This window comes from Felis catus, chromosome E1 (genome assembly GCF_018350175.1).
Source record: "Felis catus isolate Fca126 chromosome E1, F.catus_Fca126_mat1.0, whole genome shotgun sequence".
NCBI lineage: Eukaryota > Metazoa > Chordata > Mammalia > Carnivora > Felidae > Felis > Felis catus.
This window is the reverse complement of record NC_058381.1, coordinates 48,769,453-48,791,235: the sequence shown is the minus strand read 5'-3', so window position 1 is coordinate 48,791,235 and position 21,783 is coordinate 48,769,453. Positions and strand designations below refer to the sequence as shown.

At 45.3% G+C, this 21,783-nt stretch overlaps 1 protein-coding gene across 3 annotated transcripts in view; it reads left to right on the top strand.

Moving 5' to 3' along the window:
- Window positions 1-441: 441 nt before the first annotated feature.
- Window positions 442-21,783, top strand: part of PRKCA (protein kinase C alpha) — a 403,084-nt gene continuing 381,742 nt past the window's right edge. For all 3 annotated transcript variants that reach the window (XM_023244469.2, XM_023244468.2, XR_006589713.1), the window contains exons 1-2: window positions 442-699; window positions 3,611-3,642. In XM_023244469.2, the coding sequence (XP_023100237.1) occupies window positions 527-699; window positions 3,611-3,642 (205 nt within the window). In that variant the 5' untranslated portion in view covers window positions 442-526. The remainder of the gene's footprint in view (window positions 700-3,610; window positions 3,643-21,783) is intronic.

Below are 21,783 nucleotides of genomic sequence, written 5' to 3'. Positions count from 1 at the left end.
GAGGGCGAGAGGCAGGAGGGAAGGGAGGAAAGGAGAAAGGCGGCGGAGGAGAGCGGCCCGCCCTCCCGGCGTCCTCCTCCGCTCCCAAGTTCGGGCGGGCCCGGCCCGGGCCGCCACCGCCGCCACCCCACCCCCGCCCTTCCCCGGGCTGCTCGCAAAACGCGGAGGCGCCGACTCCCCCGGGCGCTCGCGCTCGCGTCCGCCCCGCGCGCGCCCCCGCGGCCCTCGTGCTCCGGGCATGCGCAGTGGGCGGCGCCGCTCCGGGCCGCCCCTGCCGCCGAGAGTAGGAAGCGCGAGCGCCCGGCGCCGGGCTGTCAGTGAGCGTGGGGCCAGCGAACGAGCGAACGGCTCCGGCTCCCGCGCCCGCTCCGGCCCGACTCTTCCCCGGCCGCCGCCGCGCCGCGACCTCGGCCGCCGGCCCGCGTTCCCCCTCCCCCGCCCCCGCCCGGGGTCGCCCGCCCCCGCCCCCCGGCCCTCCCCGGCTGCTGCCGCTCCCCGGTGGAGGCAAGAGGTGGTTGGGGGGACCATGGCTGACGTTTTCCCGGCCAACGACTCCACGGCGTCTCAGGACGTGGCCAACCGCTTCGCCCGCAAAGGGGCGCTGAGGCAGAAGAACGTGCACGAGGTGAAGAACCACAAATTCATCGCCCGCTTCTTCAAGCAGCCCACCTTCTGCAGCCACTGCACCGACTTCATCTGGTAGGTGCGCGCGGGCCGGGGCGCACGGCCGGCCGCCCGGACCCCCTCTCGCGGCGCCCGGGGGCTGGGGACCGGCCCCTTTGTAGCCTGGGTCGCATCGCTCCGGGGACCCTCGCCCGCCCTCCCCGCCCCCACGGCCGGGCGCGCCCACTCCGGGGCTGACTCACTCGGCGAACTTGGAAAGCCGGCCGAGTCCGAACTCTCGCCCGGAACGGCGCGCGCGCTCCGGCGACGCTTTCGGGCAGGACTCCCGGGGAAGTCGCCGCCAGGTCACACACACACCCCCCTGCCGCAGGAGGGGAGGCTGGCCCCACGCCGCAGTGACACCGATCCCCTTCGCGGGTCCAGTGTCCTCCTCCTAGGCGCACCCGCCCTTCTGCACCGATAGAGGAGCTGCTGCTTGGGTGTGAGCGAAGGGGAGCGAAAGAGCCCAAAGGGCAGAGTTTTCCCGGAGAAACACGCCCGAAGTAACCGGGGAGCGGCGGCGACTGCGCCTCGCGGTCCAAGTTACGGGCGAGCCAGGCTGGGCGCATTCGGGGGTGTGTTTTGCTCCCCAGCGGGCTTGGACTGCGCTGCTAGCTTGGGTCCCTGCCTACTGTAGCTTGTATCCGCCGGGCACGGGAGACCGGACTTGCCCGGGTGAACCCAGGGGGAGCGGAGAGACCGCAAACTGCTGAAAGCTTGCAGTGGAGGAGGGGGGACTAAGACCAGGCGAATGGCAGGAGGGCAGAGGGAGTCGTCTAAAACAGACCCTGTCAACACGAGATTAGACGTGCAGCCTGGTTGAAGAGGACCGAGGCCTTAGTTAAGAACACTACTGTAAGGTGTCAGAACTCAAGTAGAATGAACAGGGGATACAGACATTAACTTGGGCCAGTGGTTTGGGGATCCTGGTAAACGGAAAGCCTTCAGGGGTCTCTGCACCCCGTGAGACCAGGTGCAACCGTACATGCCCTTTTCTGGTCACGGTTCTGGCTTTCACTGATTCTCAGAACGTGGGCGACCCCTTCTCCCACAGACCCCAACGTGTAGAAAGCTGGAACTTCAGGAATACCAGGTGTCCCAGTTTTTTCCCCTTTAGATTGGCAGATACCTACCAGCCTTTTAGTATGAATTCACGAATGTGACTAGGAGGCTCCCCAAGTCAGAACTAAGGCAAGCGTTCCTTAATTCCTGTCGACCTTAGGCTAGGGGCCGCACTCGGGTGACAGTGTCTCCGTGCACCTTGCCACTAACCTTTGTGTGACCTACCCTGTTGGGGCCCTGGGCAGAACTGGTGGATGGCTATGTGAATCCATCACACCTGGAGGCAGAGCACTTCAAGCATGGTGCTAATAAAACGCTTAATTTTGCCTCTGGATGGCATCTGAATTCACACGGCGGGGGGAATCAGTACCACGAATGTGCTCATAAGGTGCTCAATTTTTCCTTTATGGAGATTATCTGAATCCATCACACTTGGAGGAACTCGCCTCTAAGGGCACCACAGATGTGCCAAAGTGCTTAACTTTACCCTTCTGGATGGCTATCCGAATCTACCACACCTGGGGAAAATCCCCTCCAAGGGAGAGTTGGACAAGCCTAGTCCTAATAAGGTGCTTAGTTTTTTCCTTACAAATCTCAATAGTTCCGTAAAAAGCACAGTCATGTCTATGAATGATTACCACTTGTAGTCAGCGTACAAAGCAGTTGTGTTCCAAGGAGGAGTTAGGCATATCTACAGTTATCTAAAATAAGTTCTTAGAGCTTCAGGGCAAAGAAGATCGTGCATCTAGTTAAGGGGAGTCCTGCAGCCTCCTATCCCATGCTCCATAAAAAGGGAACAGTAAGACTGCTGTCTGTGCCAGAAGTAGGTAAATTAGGAAAGACTTGTAACATACATACCCAGGCTCGCTAATGTCTTTCCACTATCTGGTGCCCCAAAGGACCTGGTGAACTGCTGTGGCACTTCGGGTCACCAGGTGTAATGTGAAGTGGAAAATGTCTCCCTGTCAGCTTCCTCCCTGGCTAATTCCCCTGACCGTAAACTACTTGGAAGGTCCTGGAAAATATTCACTAGGATTGTCTCGCAGTGGTTTTAACTTCAGTTATCGTTCATTGTTTCTGTGGGCCCTTAATTTACCAGCATGTTTTAAATATTAAAACACTTTAAAAACCATAAAAGTTTGGGTTTATGTGGGGGGGGGTGACTAAACATATGAAGGGTCTTGTCAACTTAGGATGGCTATGTAAAGCAAAAGATTAGAGCTTATGCTAGAGTTTAGTGCAGTTCATTCTAGTTGTAACCGTGTTTATGGTTTAATGTGTCTGGCAGGGAGGGCAGAGTAAATCTTCTAAAGTAACCTACAGGAACAAAATAGCCTCTGTATTTGCTTTGAATCCTGTTGATTCTCCCCCCAAAAAAATTCACGTGCAATTTTAATAAACATATATTGTAAAACCGGTCTTTTAAATCAAAACTTAATGTTGAGTGGGTACTGTTTGGAAGTTTCTAGACCCCTATTCTATAATAAATGAAGCCACTTCTTTAGGGAGAGCAATGACTTTCATTTGGTCTTTAGGGACAAAATCAAAGTGTACTGCTTTCAAACATAGTCCTCTTGTTGAACATCACGGCCAACTCTAAATACCCTAGCCGTCTGGTCTTGAAACTTCAGTATTAATAACAAAGTGTAAACTTAGAGAAGATTGTTGTACATTGAAAAAATTCAAGGAGCCTTTGGAAGCCATACAGAGGTTGTTTTTTTCCCCCAAAACCGAATTTATTCAGTACTCTGAGCATGTTTTCCTATAAAATCGTTGGTTCTCACGTGTAAACCCTTAGTTCTGTGGAATACTGTTTCATAACTGGCTTAAACTATGGTATACAACACAAGATATGTTAAGATATTTTGTTGTTTCTGTTTTTCAGGGGGTTTGGGAAACAAGGCTTCCAGTGCCAAGGTAAGCTGTCACGTTGGATTTTATTTTCAAGTACAACATGAAACCAGCATTCCAAACGGGAACAATATTTCCAGTCCTCTTTTCTTTGTGATCCAAAAAAAAAAGGTGGTTTAGATATTTTCAAAACGAGGTCTCTAAATTTGGACTGTTTAAAAAAAAAAAAAATCAAACGGTATTGCCTAGTAATCTGCATATAGAGCTGCCTTTTTCTCATTGAAGAAAAAAAAACCTTCCTGTAACTTTATTTTTTGCCAAGAACATTCTTGTCAGAAACTGCTGTCTCTGTGTGGGTGTTGAAAAGAAATGGAATCACTTTGTATTCATGCGGCTTTTCTGGTTCTCGCTCGGTTTTTGTTCTTTATTGCTCTTACCTATGCCTTAGGTTGGACTCCTTGTAACTAATTTTGGGCCATGTATCATTCTAGCGATTCTTCTTGTTTTTGGTTCTCGATTGTTGTCCAGAACAAAGTCAGCATGTCTAAAAGTTACCTAGATCAATCATAATGAGTTGCCATGCTAGGAGGCACGTTTTTCCTTTAGCGTGAATGTGACTGTGTACTAACGACCTCTTGCATCTGGGGAGAAATCCATTTATTTCTACCTCGTATCTGTAGTTGTGTGTCATGCGTGTTAGGTAGCTGTTCTATACGTTGTGTTCTGTTTAAAGTCCGTGCTTGGTAGCTTGTGAGGGCATTCTGGGCTCACAAGCCCACCTTCTGGCTCTCTTCATCATCTATATTATGTTTACTTAGTTGTGGTTCCATTTCCCATCTGGGTGAAGGTTTATTAAGGTAAGTGGAAAGTACGTCGTAGACTGGAAAATATTATCCTAACACTGTTTAATACTAAGTACATCAGAGAGAGACCGTGTACTTCTTAGAACCCTAAAATTGTGCCAGCGAGTTGGTGTATCTTTTAAAGTTCAAATTCATGAACTTGTTTCTTACACTTCCTAAATACGTCTTCAACGCAGCTGTTTTATGGTATAGTTAACATTCTACCTTCACGAGTGCTTCCAACTCTGAATCAATCCCTGAGAGTTGGGAAATCAAGAGATATTCCTTTATGGAGAAAGGTGTGTTACTGCCTCACTCCTTGTAAAAGATGAAAGGAAGATGGGGCTCTTTACGTTTTCCAGTTGTGGACCTGAACTTTGTTAGGCAATGTTTGGGCGTAGGTTGGAAATGTGACTTTATTTTTTAAAAGAAACTTAATGTTTGTTTTTTGACAGATACAGAGCACGAGTGGGGAAGGGGCAGAGAGAAAGGGAGAGACAGAATCTAAAGCAGGCTCTGAGCTGTCTGCGCAGAGCCTGACGCGGGGCTGGAACTCACGAACTGTGAGATTATGACCTGAGCCGAAGTAGGTTGCTTAACTGACTGAGCCACCCAGACACCCCAAAATGAGAATTTTTTTTTTCTTGACCCTTCCTTTAAAAAAAAAAAAGTGGCAAGTGTGGTTCCGGGCTAACTGATTTACGTCTATTTTTTGTAACATTTGGGTGGGAACCTATGGAAACATAAAAATACTTGTCAAAATGAAGGTTAGGTGTTAAAGTGTGTCATTTCTTATATGTTAAGACTTCAGGATAAGCTTGGTCCCTTCTAGACCTGCTTATTTGAGTCAATTTTGTTGAAATCAGAGTGGCAGTGTTAGGGGTGTAAGGGAGTCCTGCATGGTCCCCCCACCCCACCAGACTACATTGAATTTTTTCTTTGGAGTGGATTAGATTCATGGTTTCATGTGAGCTTGACTCCCATAAAGTAAGAAGTGAAATTGTAGGCTCTTCTCTTTTCCCTCCCTCAGATAAGATATTCAGTCACTCTTCAAGAGCTCAAAATTTCAAATCCTTCTCCAATATCCACCCACCACAGTAGGCAGTGGATATCCTTCCCTGTCAAAATCTTCCTTATTCTATTATTTAGTGGTTGCATGTTGGGCGTATCAAACTTAGCCATTTCCGATGCTTTAAGTTCACACTAGTGAAATATTGTCAGTGATGTCCTTGGACACCATGGTATTTCTATAAAAGATACCTAGAAGAATGTGTGTACATCTTAGGTCTTAATGAGTACAGCCGTGTTCTCAGAAGGTTACAATTTGCATTTTCAGTATTAAGCGTACCCCATTCCTTTCACTCTTACCAGTATAGGATAGGTCTCTTTTTTCCTGACATTTTTGCTCTGGTAAGTGAAAAGTTTTAATTTTCATCTGGGTAAGGCTGAACATTTTTTCAGACTCGTTTTAGCCTCTGCATTCTGTGGATTGCTTTTACCTAATACTTGAAATGTAGTTCTTACAAAGCAGACAAAATAGAGCAGCGAGTATGTGGTTGATGCAGTTCATTGGGGAAGAATTAAACCACAGGTCTTATTTGGGTGAGTTTCTGCACTGCGTTTACAAACTGTAATTCACAAACCATTTCAAATACAACCTAATATGCTATCTGCTTGTTACATTTTGTTTAGTATGTATGCTCAGCATTTGACTTCGAGTATGCATGTGTTAATCCATTATTCATAACTTCTGGATGTTAGCCCAGGACAATGCCTTTTAATTGCACAAATACAGTTCCCTAACACTTGCATTTTGGCACTCTCCTCTAAGGTAACATCTCATCATTTTAGAATATACTCAATTTAGAATACACTGTTTTTCTCTTAATGTTCTACCAACTTAAAATCTTGTGTTTGGTAGAGTCCTGGTCTTCAGGAGAAGAACCCCTCATCCCGTGCCTTTAGCAGCATACCCTCTCGAGATGGCAGTTGGAGTTGGAGACTTTTTGTATTCCTTATGTTTTCTCACCTGATGGAGGCAGCATCTTCTAGCTCTTAGTATATGGTCCATGACTTTGGTCAGTAGAATAGCTGTAGCTAAGTATACCTTGGAGAGCCGTATGTGCTCCAAATAGCTCACCTGTTCATAAAGTAAGATAGCTTGAAATCTAAAATATCAACTCCCTTCGTAAATGTTCAGAACTAGAAGACCGAAGCTGTGACTGGTAGCCCTTTAAAACTGGGTTTCTAATCTATGCTATTAGAAAGCATTTTATAAGCACACAAAGGCTTCTTTTCCCCCCTGCTTCTTCCCCTCCTGGAGATGCAGTCCAAATGGAAACAGGACATTTCTCCAAAGACTTCCTGGATTGTTGCCATTTGTGCTTCATGCCGTTGTTTAGATGGCAGTACAGGGGTACTGCTCTGAGAAGGTGGATCTTACCGGGGCTGGTAACCGAGGAGGATCCCACTGTGAACATTGATTGGCTGCCTGAAATCGTGAAAGCAAGGGCCATACACACTGGAGAACAAAGAAAAACGCAGAAAGTAGAGCGAGGAGCTGTGAGATAGTTAAGGTTCTTAGATGACCAGCGTGGTGCTCTGTAGCTCCGTCCTTTCAAGGGTAATCTCAGAATTTGCCTTTCGATTTTTGTGAGGCTTAACTTTCTCTTGGTTGATATGCTCCTTGCTGGTTTTTTCCTGTGAGGCTAGCAGAGAAGCTGGTCCTTGCCCCCAATCTGTTCCCTCCCTCCAGGAGAGGGAGAAGGGTTTCTCGGCCTGGTCATTGATGAGGTTGAGATTCAGACCTTGGAAGGTCTGTCTCCTGTTGCTAGTCTTGTGCACCAGCTGCGTCTGGAGCTTCTGTCATGGAACAGCAGAGACCTTCACCATGCTGCTCAAATGTTGTCTTTTCTCTGGGGGTAGTGGAGCCAGTGGTCTTCTCCCTTTCACTACTGGGAAAGGGAACAGGCCAACTAGACTACTAGACTTCCCCCCCCCCCCCCCCCCAGCAAGACTGCTTGCAGTTCTCAAATTTCAGTGATACAAACATTCTCTCCAAATGTGACCTGCTTATCAATGTGACAAACCGTTGTTAGCCTGTTAAATCTGTTCCATCTCGGCATGTTTTTTCTGCTTTTTCTGTTCAATGTCCCAGATCTTCAAAATGAACAACTACCCCAGGATCTTTGAAGAATCCCCTAAAGAGCATCAGACCCCCACCAGTGACCACGATCAACAGACTGTGGCTCTGATTGATCAACACTGGATGTTTGCGGGGTCTGCTGGGAATGCGTGCAAGCTTGTGTGATCCCCGTGTGCTGCTGTGCATCCATCTTGAATCCGGAGCCGTTGCTCTAAGTGCCCCCCAAATACTGTACTACTTCTGTGATTCTAACTGAAGCTACCTTTCAGCAGTTAGGGGGTTTAAAATCCATTTCCCTTAGGCTGTGGCCTTCAGTTTTGAAGGCCTGTTTCAGAATAGATCTTACCAGCTCACCTGAGTGGGATGGCGTTTCTTCTCTCTTGAATGAAGGTTGATGGTGTGTTCTTATTTTTATGAAATGTTCTTTTGAGAGAGCATCCCAAGCAGGGTCAGAGCCTCCAGCCCAGAGCCCAATGTGGGGCTCGAGCCCATAAGCTGTGAGATCATGACTTGAGCCAAAGTCAGATGCTTAACCTACTGAGCCACCCAGGTGCCCCTGAAGATTGATGTTTGAGGGAAGAATGTCCCCCTGCCCTCCCTCTGTTGGCTGCATGAGAGAAAGAATTGCAGAAAACTGGGCCCGTTTAAGGGAGGATGACCTTTAACAGGGGATAAAGTTGGCAGCTTTGCAGAAAACGATGTCAGGTTCTTTCCATGGCTTACAAGACGCTGGGAGCCACATGGTGTGGACACCAAGTGCTAGGAGGTGGAAGGGGGCTGAGGTCTGAGTTGGGCTGAATCACGAAGTTGACTGCCTTCAACAGGTTTCCTTCCCATGTACTAGCTCATCCACATTAGTGATGACCCACTGATTTTCAAAGCTGACCCCACGATTTCCCATCTTTAAAACTGGGGTGCTGGCATTTTGGCACCCCATTTCTTGTTGGTTACTCTTCATATGAGAAGCTGTGTTAACTGTAGGGGATCTCCCGGGGCCATCGAAACAATCCCAAAAAGACCGATCCGTGGAAGAGTATAATTTGAAATTCTGATGGTTTTGCCTTGAGGTCAGATCAAAGCCTTATTTCATCTTCAAAGAATAAAATTGTCAGAAACACCTAAAACAGAACCATGGTGGAGGTGGGCAGTTAGAACTGCCTTTCTTTCCAATGCTTTTTTTCCCCCCCTCCATAAAAATGCGTTAATACTCATTAGAAGTAGGGATGCATGGATGAAATTGTTGGATATTCCCATTTGGTGCTATATACTTGATAGGAAATGACTTCTGATTAATGGCTTCCTGAATTGCTACTTAGTGCGTTAAGTGAATGTGTTTAGTTGTACACTCCCCACCAGAATCTGATTCAGTAGTGTAGGGGGGTGATTATCCGACTAAGCAGGAGAAACCCTAATTTTTTGCTGATGGACCTGACGTTAATGATAGGATTTACTACCCTCTGAGCGTTTCACTCCTAGGCGACATTCTTCAAACTTAAGTTTTTAGGCACATTAATTCTTGTTCGGTTTTCCTTCCAGGTATTCAAACTAGTGTTCACTGTGGAGCTTTCCTATTAGGATGAAGTCCAGCTCCTGAACGAGACCTCTTAAGTTTCCTGGTTTCTTCAGACTCGTCTACCGATGCTTTGCTTCTTTGCGTGCTTGAGTTACTGCAAATAAGTTGCAGTTTCCCAGAAAGGGTCCTGTTCAAATTTTTTTGCCCCGATAACCTGTCTCACCTGTCAATATTAGCCTGAAGTTTAGCTCTGACGTCTATTCTCCCTGCCTTTCTGGACACTCTCCCAGTCATGGGACCCTCCCCCTCTGTCGTTCGTCTCCTCTGCCAGCCTTGAGAGCAAGGACTGCTTGTTTCTGTCTCCTGTTTAATGCAGTGCCTGGCACTTGGTAGACACTATATAAATATTTGTTGGATGTATGGTTACACAAACGACCTAAGATATGAATGTCCATAGCCAGAAGGATTGCAGTGACTTCTGCCTGCATACTTTTTTTTTTTTAAATTTCGTTTATAATTCAAAGTGATGTCAACTAGGATAGATCATTAGATGACTTCAGAAAAAGTAACTCTGAAGCTAAGCATACCTATTCAAAATAGGAAACAAAATGCTAATTTGTATCTAAGTTATAAGCAATGGTAAATTTAATAGCAAACCACTTAATGTGCCTTTTATCTTCAGAGAAGTATCTAGGCATCCATAAGGAATACTATTGCCACAAATTAAACGGCATCTTATGGGCCACGGCAGGACAGGGGAGATGTCTTGGGTACAGGGTGAAAAGTTAAAACCAGCTCCAGTGCACGTGTTTGGTACAGTCATTTAAATGTTCTGTTTCATTTGAGAGTGCTAATCGCTGAAACCAGACCGTCATGCTCCAGAGGGAGTAGTAGCTCAACTTTATTGATTCTGATATTTTTAAACTGCTCGTACCTGAAATGTTTGTGCCTTGATGTGAGAAGGAATGGAGGAGTGTGGCAAAAGGAGTGCCCAAGTGGAACTGTGAAAACTGACAGTCGCTTTAAAGACCTCTGTCAGTTGAAAGGAAAGACAAACCGATGTTAAATGCTGAGAGATGCTGGACGCTTAGGAACTGTGACATTTTACATGATTCCATCCCCAGAGCCCCCTCATGAAGCACAGGATAGGATCTCTTAGAAATGAGCGTGCTGAAGAACTACCAGGCTGGTGGGGGTGGAGCAGGGGGTTCAGATTCAAACAGTTGTGCAGAAAACCCTTTTCAGAGCCAACTGGAAACTTTTTTGGTACTTACAAAGCCTGGATTTATATTAGAGGAAAGAATGAGGCCATTAAGGGAAACATTTCTTGGTGACAGAATTAAGGCTTCAGTGTCCTGTCTGTCAGAATTTCCATGACCAAGCCCTTTATTTCAGATGTTTTCTACTAAACTGAAGTGTTATGTTGGACTTCAAGCCGAGGCATGGACACTTCAGTATTGGTATGGTATTAATGTCAAGTCGAGATGACATGACTGTAGCTACATTAAAGCCCTCTATTATACAGAGGGGGAAAATGGCTTCTGGAAATAGATTTCTATCAAAAATGTAATGGAGGGGAATGATTGTTAGCACAAGATCAGAATTAAGAGCAGGTTCACCAAGACTAGTATGAGGGCAGTTCATCTTGAATGAGTTTACTTGTGGGTTTTTTTTCCCCTCCCCAGCAGTTACCCATCTTTAGTTGTAGCATTTTGGGAAATAGGGGATCCATCTGTAGTCCCTGCAGTGATTGCAATAGGTAGTTAGGAAACAAAGGTGGAAATGCGGGACGTGAAATTGTCCAAGTTGTACTTCAACTTTATAAACTCGTTTGTATGAGGAATGGGGTAGGAGGAGAATCCAGTTAACAGCTACATTCTGAGCTGTGAATAATCACAATAATTGAGATTAATTACAATTGTGACGATTCGACTCCCATGTTTTCACCAACAGGATAATTGACACTCTTGACTCTCCTGGTATGTCTAGTAGTTCATGCACAGTAGTCCATGCTGTAGGTTTTCCTTAAAACCCTGCGGTCACCCATGAAGGGTTTGCTCTTAGACATTGTTCCAAGCACTTCTCATCAACACCGTCGATCCTCACAATTTTGAAAAGGTAAGCAGTGTTCTCCTTTTATAGATGGGGAAACCAGCACTGAGGCACAGGAAGCTTAGAACTTGTCCAAGGTCACAAAATTGGAAAACAGTGGAGCTGGGCTTCAAACCCAGGCTGTCTGGGTCCACCCTCCCAGGCTGTGAACCCAAGTGTTGGGCTTCGTAGTTTTTTTTTTTTCTTCCAATTTTTAAGTTTATTTGGAGAACACATGCACAGTGGGGAGGGTGGGGAGAGGGAGGGAGGGATGAGAATGAATCCCAAGCAGGCTCCACATGGTCAGCACAGAACCCCCATGTGAGGCTCCAACTCGTGAACTGAGATTCTGACCTGAGCAGAAACCAGGAATCAGGTGCTCGACAGATTGAGCCACCGGGCACCCCCCCCCCCCCCATAGTTCGTTCTGTTTGGTAGGCTTACACCACTACCTGGGCTATGGAGGTGTGAAAGAGGGAAGTCTTTCAACTCCGTAACACTTGCCATACTAGTCACAGCGGGAGATGATGCCAGATCTGTGCACCTGCTCTGTAGATCATGCCTGGCACTGGGGGGCATGGGACAGAGCCCTGGGCGTCGAGCAGAGAGGAATGCTAGACGAAGAGTCTTCATAATAGAAGTTCGAATGAGATAGGGGTGGTCGAAACATTATGGGGGTGGGGAGATACTTCCTGGGCTCGTTAGGAAGGAGCTTTGGAGTTGGGCTTTGCAGGATACAGAGAATTTCCTTTGGGAGAGATGGGGGAGGCTTTCTAAAGCGAGGAAATAACTAGAGCAAAGGGGAAGGAGGTGGCGGCGAGAGGGACTCGTATAATTGGGGAGCAGCGTAGGCCAGGACGGAGGCATACTATCAGAAATGTCGCAAACGTGCCTGTCCCCAACGGAAAACCTGATTCGAGAAACCTACGTGGCACCTACGTGTTTTCCTCCACATGCTGCTTCTATGCCAGCACTATTTCATACCTTCTTATGTGGTGCTTTTCTCCTCAGAAAATTGCAATTACAGGAGACTAAAGCATTGTCTTCATGTGAAAGATTTTTTCATATTAGAGATTAGAAAATAACTTGCTTTAGGAAGTGCATGGCTTTGACCCTATTCCAAGGGTCTCTGTTATGAAGCTGGGACTGTTAATTGCAGCATCCTGTTGGAAGCCCAGGTTGTTACAACAGGGAAATTACGTGACTAGAGATAATCCACTGAGTTAGACTCGATGTGTTCATAACCTTAATAATGAAAAGTAGAAAAAGCACCTAATTAAAATCATTTTCTGTTTCCAGAACTGCATACTAAAGGTCAGAACTTCTGGTTTGTTGTTAGTGGTTATTCCCAATCCACGGTGCTAGACTTGGATGTTTATAATCCTGATCAGAAATGCGTTTAAAGGAAGGCAGAGGGGTGCTGCGGAGCTGTGCGTTTTGGGAGAGAAAAAGGACTTTCACGTGGGTTTGAGTTGCAGAATAAAAACTCACGTAATCCTGTCACTATGCTGACCCGGGCTTATGACGTGCCAACACCCTATGGGGAACTGGCCTTGTTCCCACTCTGTAGGAGCAGATGGGGGTCGGGGGCAGGGTGCGCGGGGAGGGGAGCAGGCGGGCAGCTTGTTCATGGTCAGGTGGCTTTGAGACCAGGCGGATTCAGTAAATGTGATCTTTACTATCTGAAGCTATACAGCTAAGTAGCCAATCCCTTTTACCTTTCTCATTCTGCTTTCCCTTAGATTATCTAATAAAGCATGACTTGTGGTGCTGTTTATTGTAATTAGGATAAAACTCCCATTGACTCAAAGCTAGGCTCGGGCTTATAAAGGCTTTTAACTTCTGTTTGGATCGCTCTTGAAATTAAGAGGCAGTAAAGGAGCTTCATGTATTTTCCTTTTGAATTAATGCATGCAACTGTCATTTTGAAAATGCAAGATGGGAGCTGACTCTAAAAATTTAAGATCCCACAACTTGATAACTTCTTACAATGTACAGAAGAGTTCAAATCCTACTTATCTTCTATTCCATAAAGATGCTTTTCTTTGGTGCAGTTGTAATCCTAAGTTTGTACGTGGATGTTTTAACACTTTGCCAGTGGAATACAAAAACACTGGTCCTGTTCTGAGTCATTTGCCTGATTTTGAAATCTTAGTAGACCTCACTTTTTCACATGCCGAGTTGGAGCATTAAAGTGATTTTTGTTGAGTTTCACATTCGTTTCTTCAATCTCAATGACTCCTTAACATGGAAAACCTTTTTGCAAAAGGTATGCTTAAGAGAGTTGAGGGGGTAGGTGTGGGGGGAGAGGGAGACAGAGGCTCTGAAGAGGGCTCCCTGCTGATCGCAGAGAGCCCGAAGCAGGGCTCAAACCCACAACTCGAGATCATGACCTGCGTTGAAGTCGAAGACTTAACCCATTGAGCCACCCAGGTGCTCCAATCCTCCTCCTCCTCAAACTTTACCACCCCTTTAAAAATGAGGGTCGCCTGGGTGGCTCAGTCGGTTAAGTGGCAGACTTTGGCCCAGGTCATGATCTCATGGTTCATGGGTTCAAGCCCTGCGTTGGGCTCTGTGCTGACAGCCCAGAGCCTGGAGCCTGCTTCAGATTGTGTCACCCACTCTGCCCCTTCCCTGCTCATGCTCGATCTCAAAAAAAAAAAAAAAAAAAAAAACAAAACTAAACGTTCCAGAAGCATCCAGGACGATTAGGTCTAAACTCTAGGTATCAGAGTTAAGCTGCATGGCCTTGATTTTTCCCTTTTTGCTCAATGGCACCATCAAGCACCATAGCACCTGCTGGGATTGAGCCGAGTCTGTGCTCCTATGATGCAAATCAACATGCAAAATCACATTTTATAAAGATTAATTATTGGGTGGGAGCTGGAGTAGTTGGCATGATAAAGACCGGCCATCGTTAAGGTGCCTGGGTGGCTCAGTCGGTTGAGTGTCCGACTTCAGCTCGGGTCATCTCACGGTTTGTGAGTTCGAGCCCCGTGTCGGGCTCTGTGTGGACAAGCTCAGAGCCTGGAGCCTACTTTGGATCCTGTGTCTCCCCCTCTCTCTGCCCTTCCCTGCTTGTGTTCTGTCTCTCGCACTTTGCGGGGGTGGGGGGAAGACTGGCCATCATTGTCCTTGCCTAAGGCGAATCTAATAAAACCCAGTAGAAGGCTAAGATAAGGTGAAGGTGCTGGGGAGCAGAGGATAACACCCCGGATGAGGCTCTGGGTTTATTAAACTCTTGGTATCCTACCTCCCGTTATATTAATGGTTTTCATGACTTCACAAACTCAGGAAAAACTGTTCACAATAGTAACTGATAAAATTGTGAACAAGGTGCTTTTGGCTGACTCTTATCAGTGCAGAATTAATGAAGGCCTAAGTTTTATCTCCAAATTTGGAAATGCATGGTCAGCTTCTGGCCCTTGTTTGTATTCCTGTGTAACCCTTCGATGTTAAATTGTATTCAGTATGTTGTAGACTTGGTCCTAACAGGCTGCAGCTATGTGGAGGCTCCCTTGGGATATTTAAAATTTATTAGAAATGGTAGAACTTACTCGTGTGAGATGGGCAAAATCTTTTGGTTGCTAAGAACTTGGGTAGCTCTTAAAAGCATCGGATTTAATATTAAGTTCTGGATTCTTAAAATTTGTTCCAGAGCACAAGCAGGGTTGAGGGGCACAGCATCCCAAGCAGGCTTCGTGCTTTGTGCAGAGCCTGACATGGGGCTTGATGCCATGGCCCCGGGATCATGACTGTAGCTGAAATGAAGAGTTGGAGGCTCAACCAACTGAGCCACCAAGTCTCCCCAAGTTCTATATTCCTAAGCGATAAACACATGCTTGTGTTTAAATGTAGATTAACAACCTGAATTAACATGCATCTAAGCATTCCTCTTTCTTGACCTTCTTGGTGAATTTTGTAGTCAGGGGATCAGGAAGAGCTAGGTTCTTAGAATTTTAAATCGACAGAGGACTATGGAGACTGTATAGCTGAGGTCCTTGAATTCATAGCTGTGGAGTTGGTCCCCAGAGTTGAGTGACTTGATATAAATGTAACCATGCAAGTGTGACCACCTGAATCTCCAGCCCCAACTCCTGTCCGGTGCTCCCCTCCTCCTGTTTGGTAGGTCATAAACCTGTGTACTTAGCTGTAACCCTGTAGCCTCGAACCTTAGGTGATGTTGCCAGTGACCATAGGTGCTCATCCAGTAGTTTGTATTTAAAGAAGTGAGGAACATGCCAAGTAGGTGGTTGATTCCCTTTACTTGAAAAACGGCTGTGCGTTCTAGAGGTGATGTGTCTTGCCCTAAAGTCCAGGAGTTGCATTAAGGATGATCTATTTTGTAGTGTAGATGACCAGTGGGAGTAAGATCTTGAGTTGGTATTGGATGGGAATTAGTGAGCAAGGAAGAGGTCTACTTGAAATTCTTTTTTCCTGACTTTTTTTCTAATTTTAATTCTTTGGGAACAGGCTATGTTCCTAAGGCTACTTAAAAAAATTTTTTTTTAAATGTTTGTTTTTGAGAAAGCATGAGCGGGGGAGGGGCAGAGAGAGGGAGACACAGAATCCAAAGCAGGATCCAGGCTCTGAGCTGTCAGCACAGAGCCCAATGTGGGGCTCGAACTCCTGAACTGTGAGATCATGACCTGAGCTGAAGTCAGATGTTCAATCAACTGTGCCACCCAGGTGCCCCTAAAAAAAAAAAAAAAAAAAAAAAAATGTTTTTGACGTTTATTTTTTTGAGAAACTGAGTGGGGGAGGGACAGAGAGAGAGGGAGACACAGAAACTGAAGCAGGCTCCAGGCTCTGAGCTGTCAGCACAGAGCCTGACATGGGGCTTGAACTCAAACTGTGAGCTCATGACCTGAGCCGAAGTCTGCTGCTTAACCAACTGAGCAACCCAGGTGTCCCTCCTAAGGCTACTTATAATCTTATATGGAGATCTCACACCATTGTTGGGCTGGCATTTTCTAGATTATGTGAAATTCTGCACAAATCAGTATCTATTTAATCCTAGATACTACAATCACCTGGAGATTTAGAGTAGCCCCTTAAAGGAGATGTGAAAAGTAACAAAATGTAACCATGGAGTTTACTTGGTTTTGCTTTCTGTAGTAAAAGTAACTCCACCCTTAGAATTTATTTCTGGACCACAGTACAGCCAAATACAGAAGTCAGATCTTTATTTCCTATAGTTGCAGTGTTGATCTGAGGTTCTGATCTTGGAAATACAGTAATAGAAACACAAAATAAACAAAGTGCTAGATCTGAGAACATGTTTATTCATACTTTTCTCAAAACTCATTTTCTATCTAAATCCAAACAACACAAGTCCTTGTTAATTGTTCCTTGGAAAATTGTTCATGTCCTAGATTTCTAAGTTCCTCTAAAAAGGAGCTCAGAATGATCATTCCTCCTGCCTCATCCCCCGCCCCCCCCCCCCCTTGGTGAATTTCCCTGCAGTATTCTTGGATGTCTTTATTGCTCTGAGTATTTGAGCCCTGTTCAAAATCAGGAAATTCTAAGTGAAGACCTACCACTGTATGAATAATTTTGAATATTTTTGTTAGGACTTAAGTGCTGAGAGTAGGCAGCTTCCTTGCTACATTCTCTTGCTCCTTTGTGCCTGCTCTATGGAAGTTACTTATGCTTTGGATAATAGCCTGCCGTTTCAGATAATTCTGTTTTCTGGAAAGAAAGCTTTGAATCTGGGGTGGGGCAGTGAGTAGGGACTTGGAGGTTCATTAACTGAGACACCAGCCACATCTCTGGGTGATTAAACTGTCCCTGGCACTAATTGGGGTTCTGTGTCCTCAAACACTTGAAAGAAAGGTTTTTGTTTTTTCCCTTTCAAACGGTTATTTTGAACTTATTTTAGGTACAGGAAGGGTGAAAAATGGTACAGGGGGTTTCCCTAGATCTCTCACCTGGCTTGTCTCCCTGTTAACATTTGACATACATTTCCTTATGTATCTGGGAGTGCCAGGGTCTTTGGACCTGTAGAGTTTCCCATGGTCAGAATTCTTGCTGACCCTCCTGCTTACACAGCACATTGCTCTATTTTTGGCAGAATGGCACCTGGACACAGGTTTGATTGGACTCGGGTTCAATCTGGGTCATGGTTTTCTTTTTTTTTTTAATTTTTTAATTTTTTTTTTAACATTTATTTTTGGGACAGAGAGACAGAGCATGAACGGGGGAGGGGCAGAGAGAGAGGGAGACACAGAATCGGAAACAGGCTCCAGGCTCTGAGCCATCAGCCCAGAGCCTGATGTGGGGCTCGAACTCACGGACTGCGAGATTGTGACCTGGCTGAAGTCAGACACTTAACTGACTGGGCCCCCCAGGCGCCCCTTTTTAAAATTTTTTTTTTATGTTTATTATTGAGAGACAGAGCATGAGCATGGGAAGGGTAGAGAGAGGGGGAGACACAGAATCCGAAGCAGGCTCCAGGCTCTGAGCTGTCAACACAGAGCCTGATGTGGGACTCGAACCCACAAGCTGTGAGATCGTGACCTGATGAAGGTCGGACGTTTCACCGACTGAGCCCCCCAGGCATCCTTTTTTTTTTTTTTTAAGATGCTGTTCTAACCATGTGCATGTAGTTGCATGTATATTGTGGAAAGAACACCAGTGGAGTATTTTCCTATCAAACCATCCCAAGTTGAGGACTGTTGACCTAGTCAAATGGGTTTAAGTTTTGCAGTATCCAGTATCAACGTGGGAACACTTGCATGCTACACGTGGAAACTAGGTTGTCAGGTCTTTCCAAATGTATGGTGTTCATTATACCTCTATGCAAATCTTGGTTTTTACCAAGCACTGTGGGTGAGAGGTCCGTGTGGGTGTCTGTGGTGGTGGAAAGAATTGCTAATTGTCAAATAGCCACTTAACCTGCCTGAGCCTCACCCGCGTGACTGAACTTACGGTATTTTCTGTTCTGGGTCTTAATTTCCAACAGAATTGGGACTTGAGAGTTATTTTTGTACACTGGAACATCTGGGGGGCAAAGAGAATAAGCACATGAGGGGAGTTTGGTGTGTGCCTATCTGAAGAAGCAGATGGTCCTCTACTCTTGGACCTGCTGTGTTGTACAGAAGCATATGCTGTTGATGCGGAGGGAAGAGGGTTTTCATAAGAATCGGGGGCCTTTTCACCCAGGAATTTAAGTTTTAGCTAAATGATTTGAGATGTCTGGAAAGCTAATGGTTCCTTAAAGAACTGTAGAAGTACCAAAAAAAAAAATCACCTAGGAAGTGCTAGACCGGGAATTGGGTAATCTTGGTTTGAATCCAGTTTAGGCCTCTGCCATCCTTGTAATGAGGGAGCTGGGTTCTCTAAAAGGTGGCAAACAGGTGACATTCTTGCCAGCTGCTGTGGCAGAGAAGGCTAACCGTGATCCTCTTTCAACTTGAGAACCCTCCACTTTATACACCAGGTAGCCGTAAATATCAGGTGATCAGAGTTGGTGTGGGGGCCCAGCAAACCTGGTCATTCCTAGGCTGCCTTATTTTCCAGGTCCCCCCCCCCCCCCCCCCAACTTTTGACCTCTTGAGGATCACGAAGATGAAAGAGCTAAGTCACCTTTCTGGTCAGTGTTGATATGTTCCCCCCTCTCACTGCTTCTAGGCCTTTTGGCTAAGATCAAGTGTATCTGTTATGGGTTTAATGTTTCCCTCTCTTAATTCTTTGATACAAGAACAGTATCTCTAAAAAAAAAAAAAAAAAAAAAAAAATCTATGGTACCAAATTAAAAAGAAAAACCCTTGGGGCGCCTGGGTGGCTCAGTCGGTTAAGCAGCCGACTTCTGCTCAGGTCGTGATCTTGCAGTGTGTGAGTTCGAGCCCCGAGTCGGGCTCTGTGCTGACAGCTCAGAGCCTGGAGCCTGTTGCAGATTCTGTGTCTCACTCTCTCTGACCCTCCCCCGTTCATGCTCTGTCTCAAAAATGTTTAAAAAAAAAAAAACAAAAAAACAAAACTTGAAACACTGAAATTTTGATGCAAAACAAATCACCGATTACTGGGAATACTTTTAAGTTTGAGAAACTGAGACCATGTGAGTGGGGGAAGGGCAGAGAGAGGGAGAGAGAATCCCAAGAAGGCTCCGTGCTCTGTGCAGAGCCCAAAGTGGGGCTCGAACTCCTGAAACGGAGATCGTGACCTGAGCCAAAACCGAGAGTCCGACACTTAACTGGCTGAGCCACCCAGGTGCCCTGGGAATTAGTCTTAGGAATGGAGTTGGTTTAGGATGGTGGTGGGTAGGGGGAGAACCCCGTTCATTCCTTGATGCTATTTTTATTAACATGGAAGGTGTTAGATTCTTCTGACTTCTGATGGGTCTCAGCCAGTGTTTTGGTTTTACTGTCTGGTTTATGTGAACTTCTTATAGTTGAGATCTGGTATTTGAATTGCTTTTGATTTTGTGTTCTTGGACCCGTGTACTCTCTCTGGAAATAAGATCTGTAGAGGAAATAGCAAATAGGAGTACACCTCTGTTTTTGACTTTGTGGGAAGCGAGATGAAGGCTGAAGGAACGGTAGCCTAATCAGAGCAGTACTTGCTGGTGGTGGGAGTCGACTGCTGTGTGCAGAAATGCATCAGAGAGGAGATTAGGTTGGAAGCAGCAAGTTGGGATGCAGTGTTCCTGAAACTGAACAGAGTTAAGGGAGAGGAGAAAAACCCTATGGGGTAAGTAGTTGTGATTTATTTATCTATTTTTTTGAAAGCTTGCTTACAATCCTTTGAGCTAGACAGAGCCCTAGGATTACTTTGTTTATAAGACTGCATGCTTTTGTGTGCACAAATCCTATTTGTGCAAATTTGACCTTTAATTTCCATTACGGTCTCCCATCCCTGTCCTCTTTAAAAAGCTGGCCTCTTGTGTGAAGCGTTAGGCTTTACGGTTGTAAGGCCTTAAGACTTGCATCGGTAGCTGGCAACCATACATCTCATACATAATACATAACCATACCAATACATAATATGTATTTAGTACATATTCTCTACCAGGCACCATGTTAGTTCCTGGGAATGATAGTACCTGAAATCAAATGGAGTATGGCCTTGGTGGATGGTTAGGGGTCAGGCACTTTGCATAGCTTATTTAATCTTCATGACAAAAGGAGGACAGGTGATCTTATGGATGAGGTGTAGAGGTTGTGTTGCCTGAATTCTACAACTAAGTGGGTTAGGTTAGTATTTACGTATGGATTGTGATGATGGATGCATTGTTTTAAAAATCAAACATAGGTTATTGTGATTGTTCATCCAAAAATGGTTTTTGAAAGGTGAATCCTTCATATTTTTAAAAGATTACTTTTTTTTTTTTTTACAACTTGGATCCAGGTGTTGTGTGTCCCCCATCACCTCCCCCCCCCCCCCATGCCAAGTCACTCCTATTAAAATGTGGAAAATCTCTTTGTAAGAACATGCTCTTTAATTTCCTGTCTTAGATTCCGGTGGGATAGGGTGATCTAAAACAAGTTCAGTCAAGCCTAGCAAATATTAAATTGAGGTTTCAAAGATCCATGGAATGAGTTTATACTTGACAAAAGATTAATTCAGCCCTACCATTTTACTTTCTAGGAGTGTCCTCTTTTCTCTCCTTACCTGAGGTTGGGAGACTTTGTAATTAGGTTTGCTGTAGGCCTGCTCTGTCCATCTTTTTGAACTGTCGAGGTCAGTTATGTTGAACTTCTCCGGTTGTCAGGTGCAATCTGGCCATCACAAACTTGACTTCTCCTAGAAGTGGTGGTGTGTACTTCCTGATGTGATCACCGGATTTCATATATGAGGTTTCTTCGATAGGGTTCTAATTTACCAGTACTTGTGACTGCTTGATATTCTGAAGTTTGATAAAGGAGAGGCTTGCTCAATGACGGGTTATCTTTGTTTTACTTTTGATCGGTTTACTTAAAAATATTGTTACCTTGTTTATCCTACTTCCATAACCTCCCAGCATTTGAAATCAGTTCTGCAAACATCTCTATCCTTAACCCCCATGATTTAATTCTTCAGTTTCCTGTCTGCCCTCTCTAGAACTTTCTCATGTCACATATTGGAAATGAGTCATTAGTAGTTAGCTTTTATTTGAAGATTAGTACAAGTTTGTAGGAGAATTGCACAAAATGAGGTAGAAAATTTTAGATTATTACCTATTTAACAGATGGTGTACTTTAACATCATTCTATCTGCCCAGTGTAGTGCCTAATGCTGGATATGCAAATGAGCCAGACTGAGAGCATGTCTGCTGTAATCCCTCTAGTAATGGACCCAGCCACTAATCCAGTAGTCACGTGGGGAAATTACCATAGATTGCTTATGGAATTATAAAGGAAAGGCCTCAGGACTCTGCTGGTAGATAAAACGGGGTCCTAACTTGGGGGGAGGGGGTCAGGAAAATCTCAATGAAACCACATTGGAATGAGCTCCTAAGGATAAAAAGGGGTTATTGAGGTCAAGAAAAAGGGAAAGGCTTTCTGGACAGAGCAACCAGCCTGTACAGAGATCCTGAAAGGAAGGAACATTGTGTTCTAGAGACCCAAAGCAGCCCTTAGTTAATGGAGTTTTTGAAGCAAATCAAAGCATCTTTTTTTGTTCCTTCCCATGAGTTA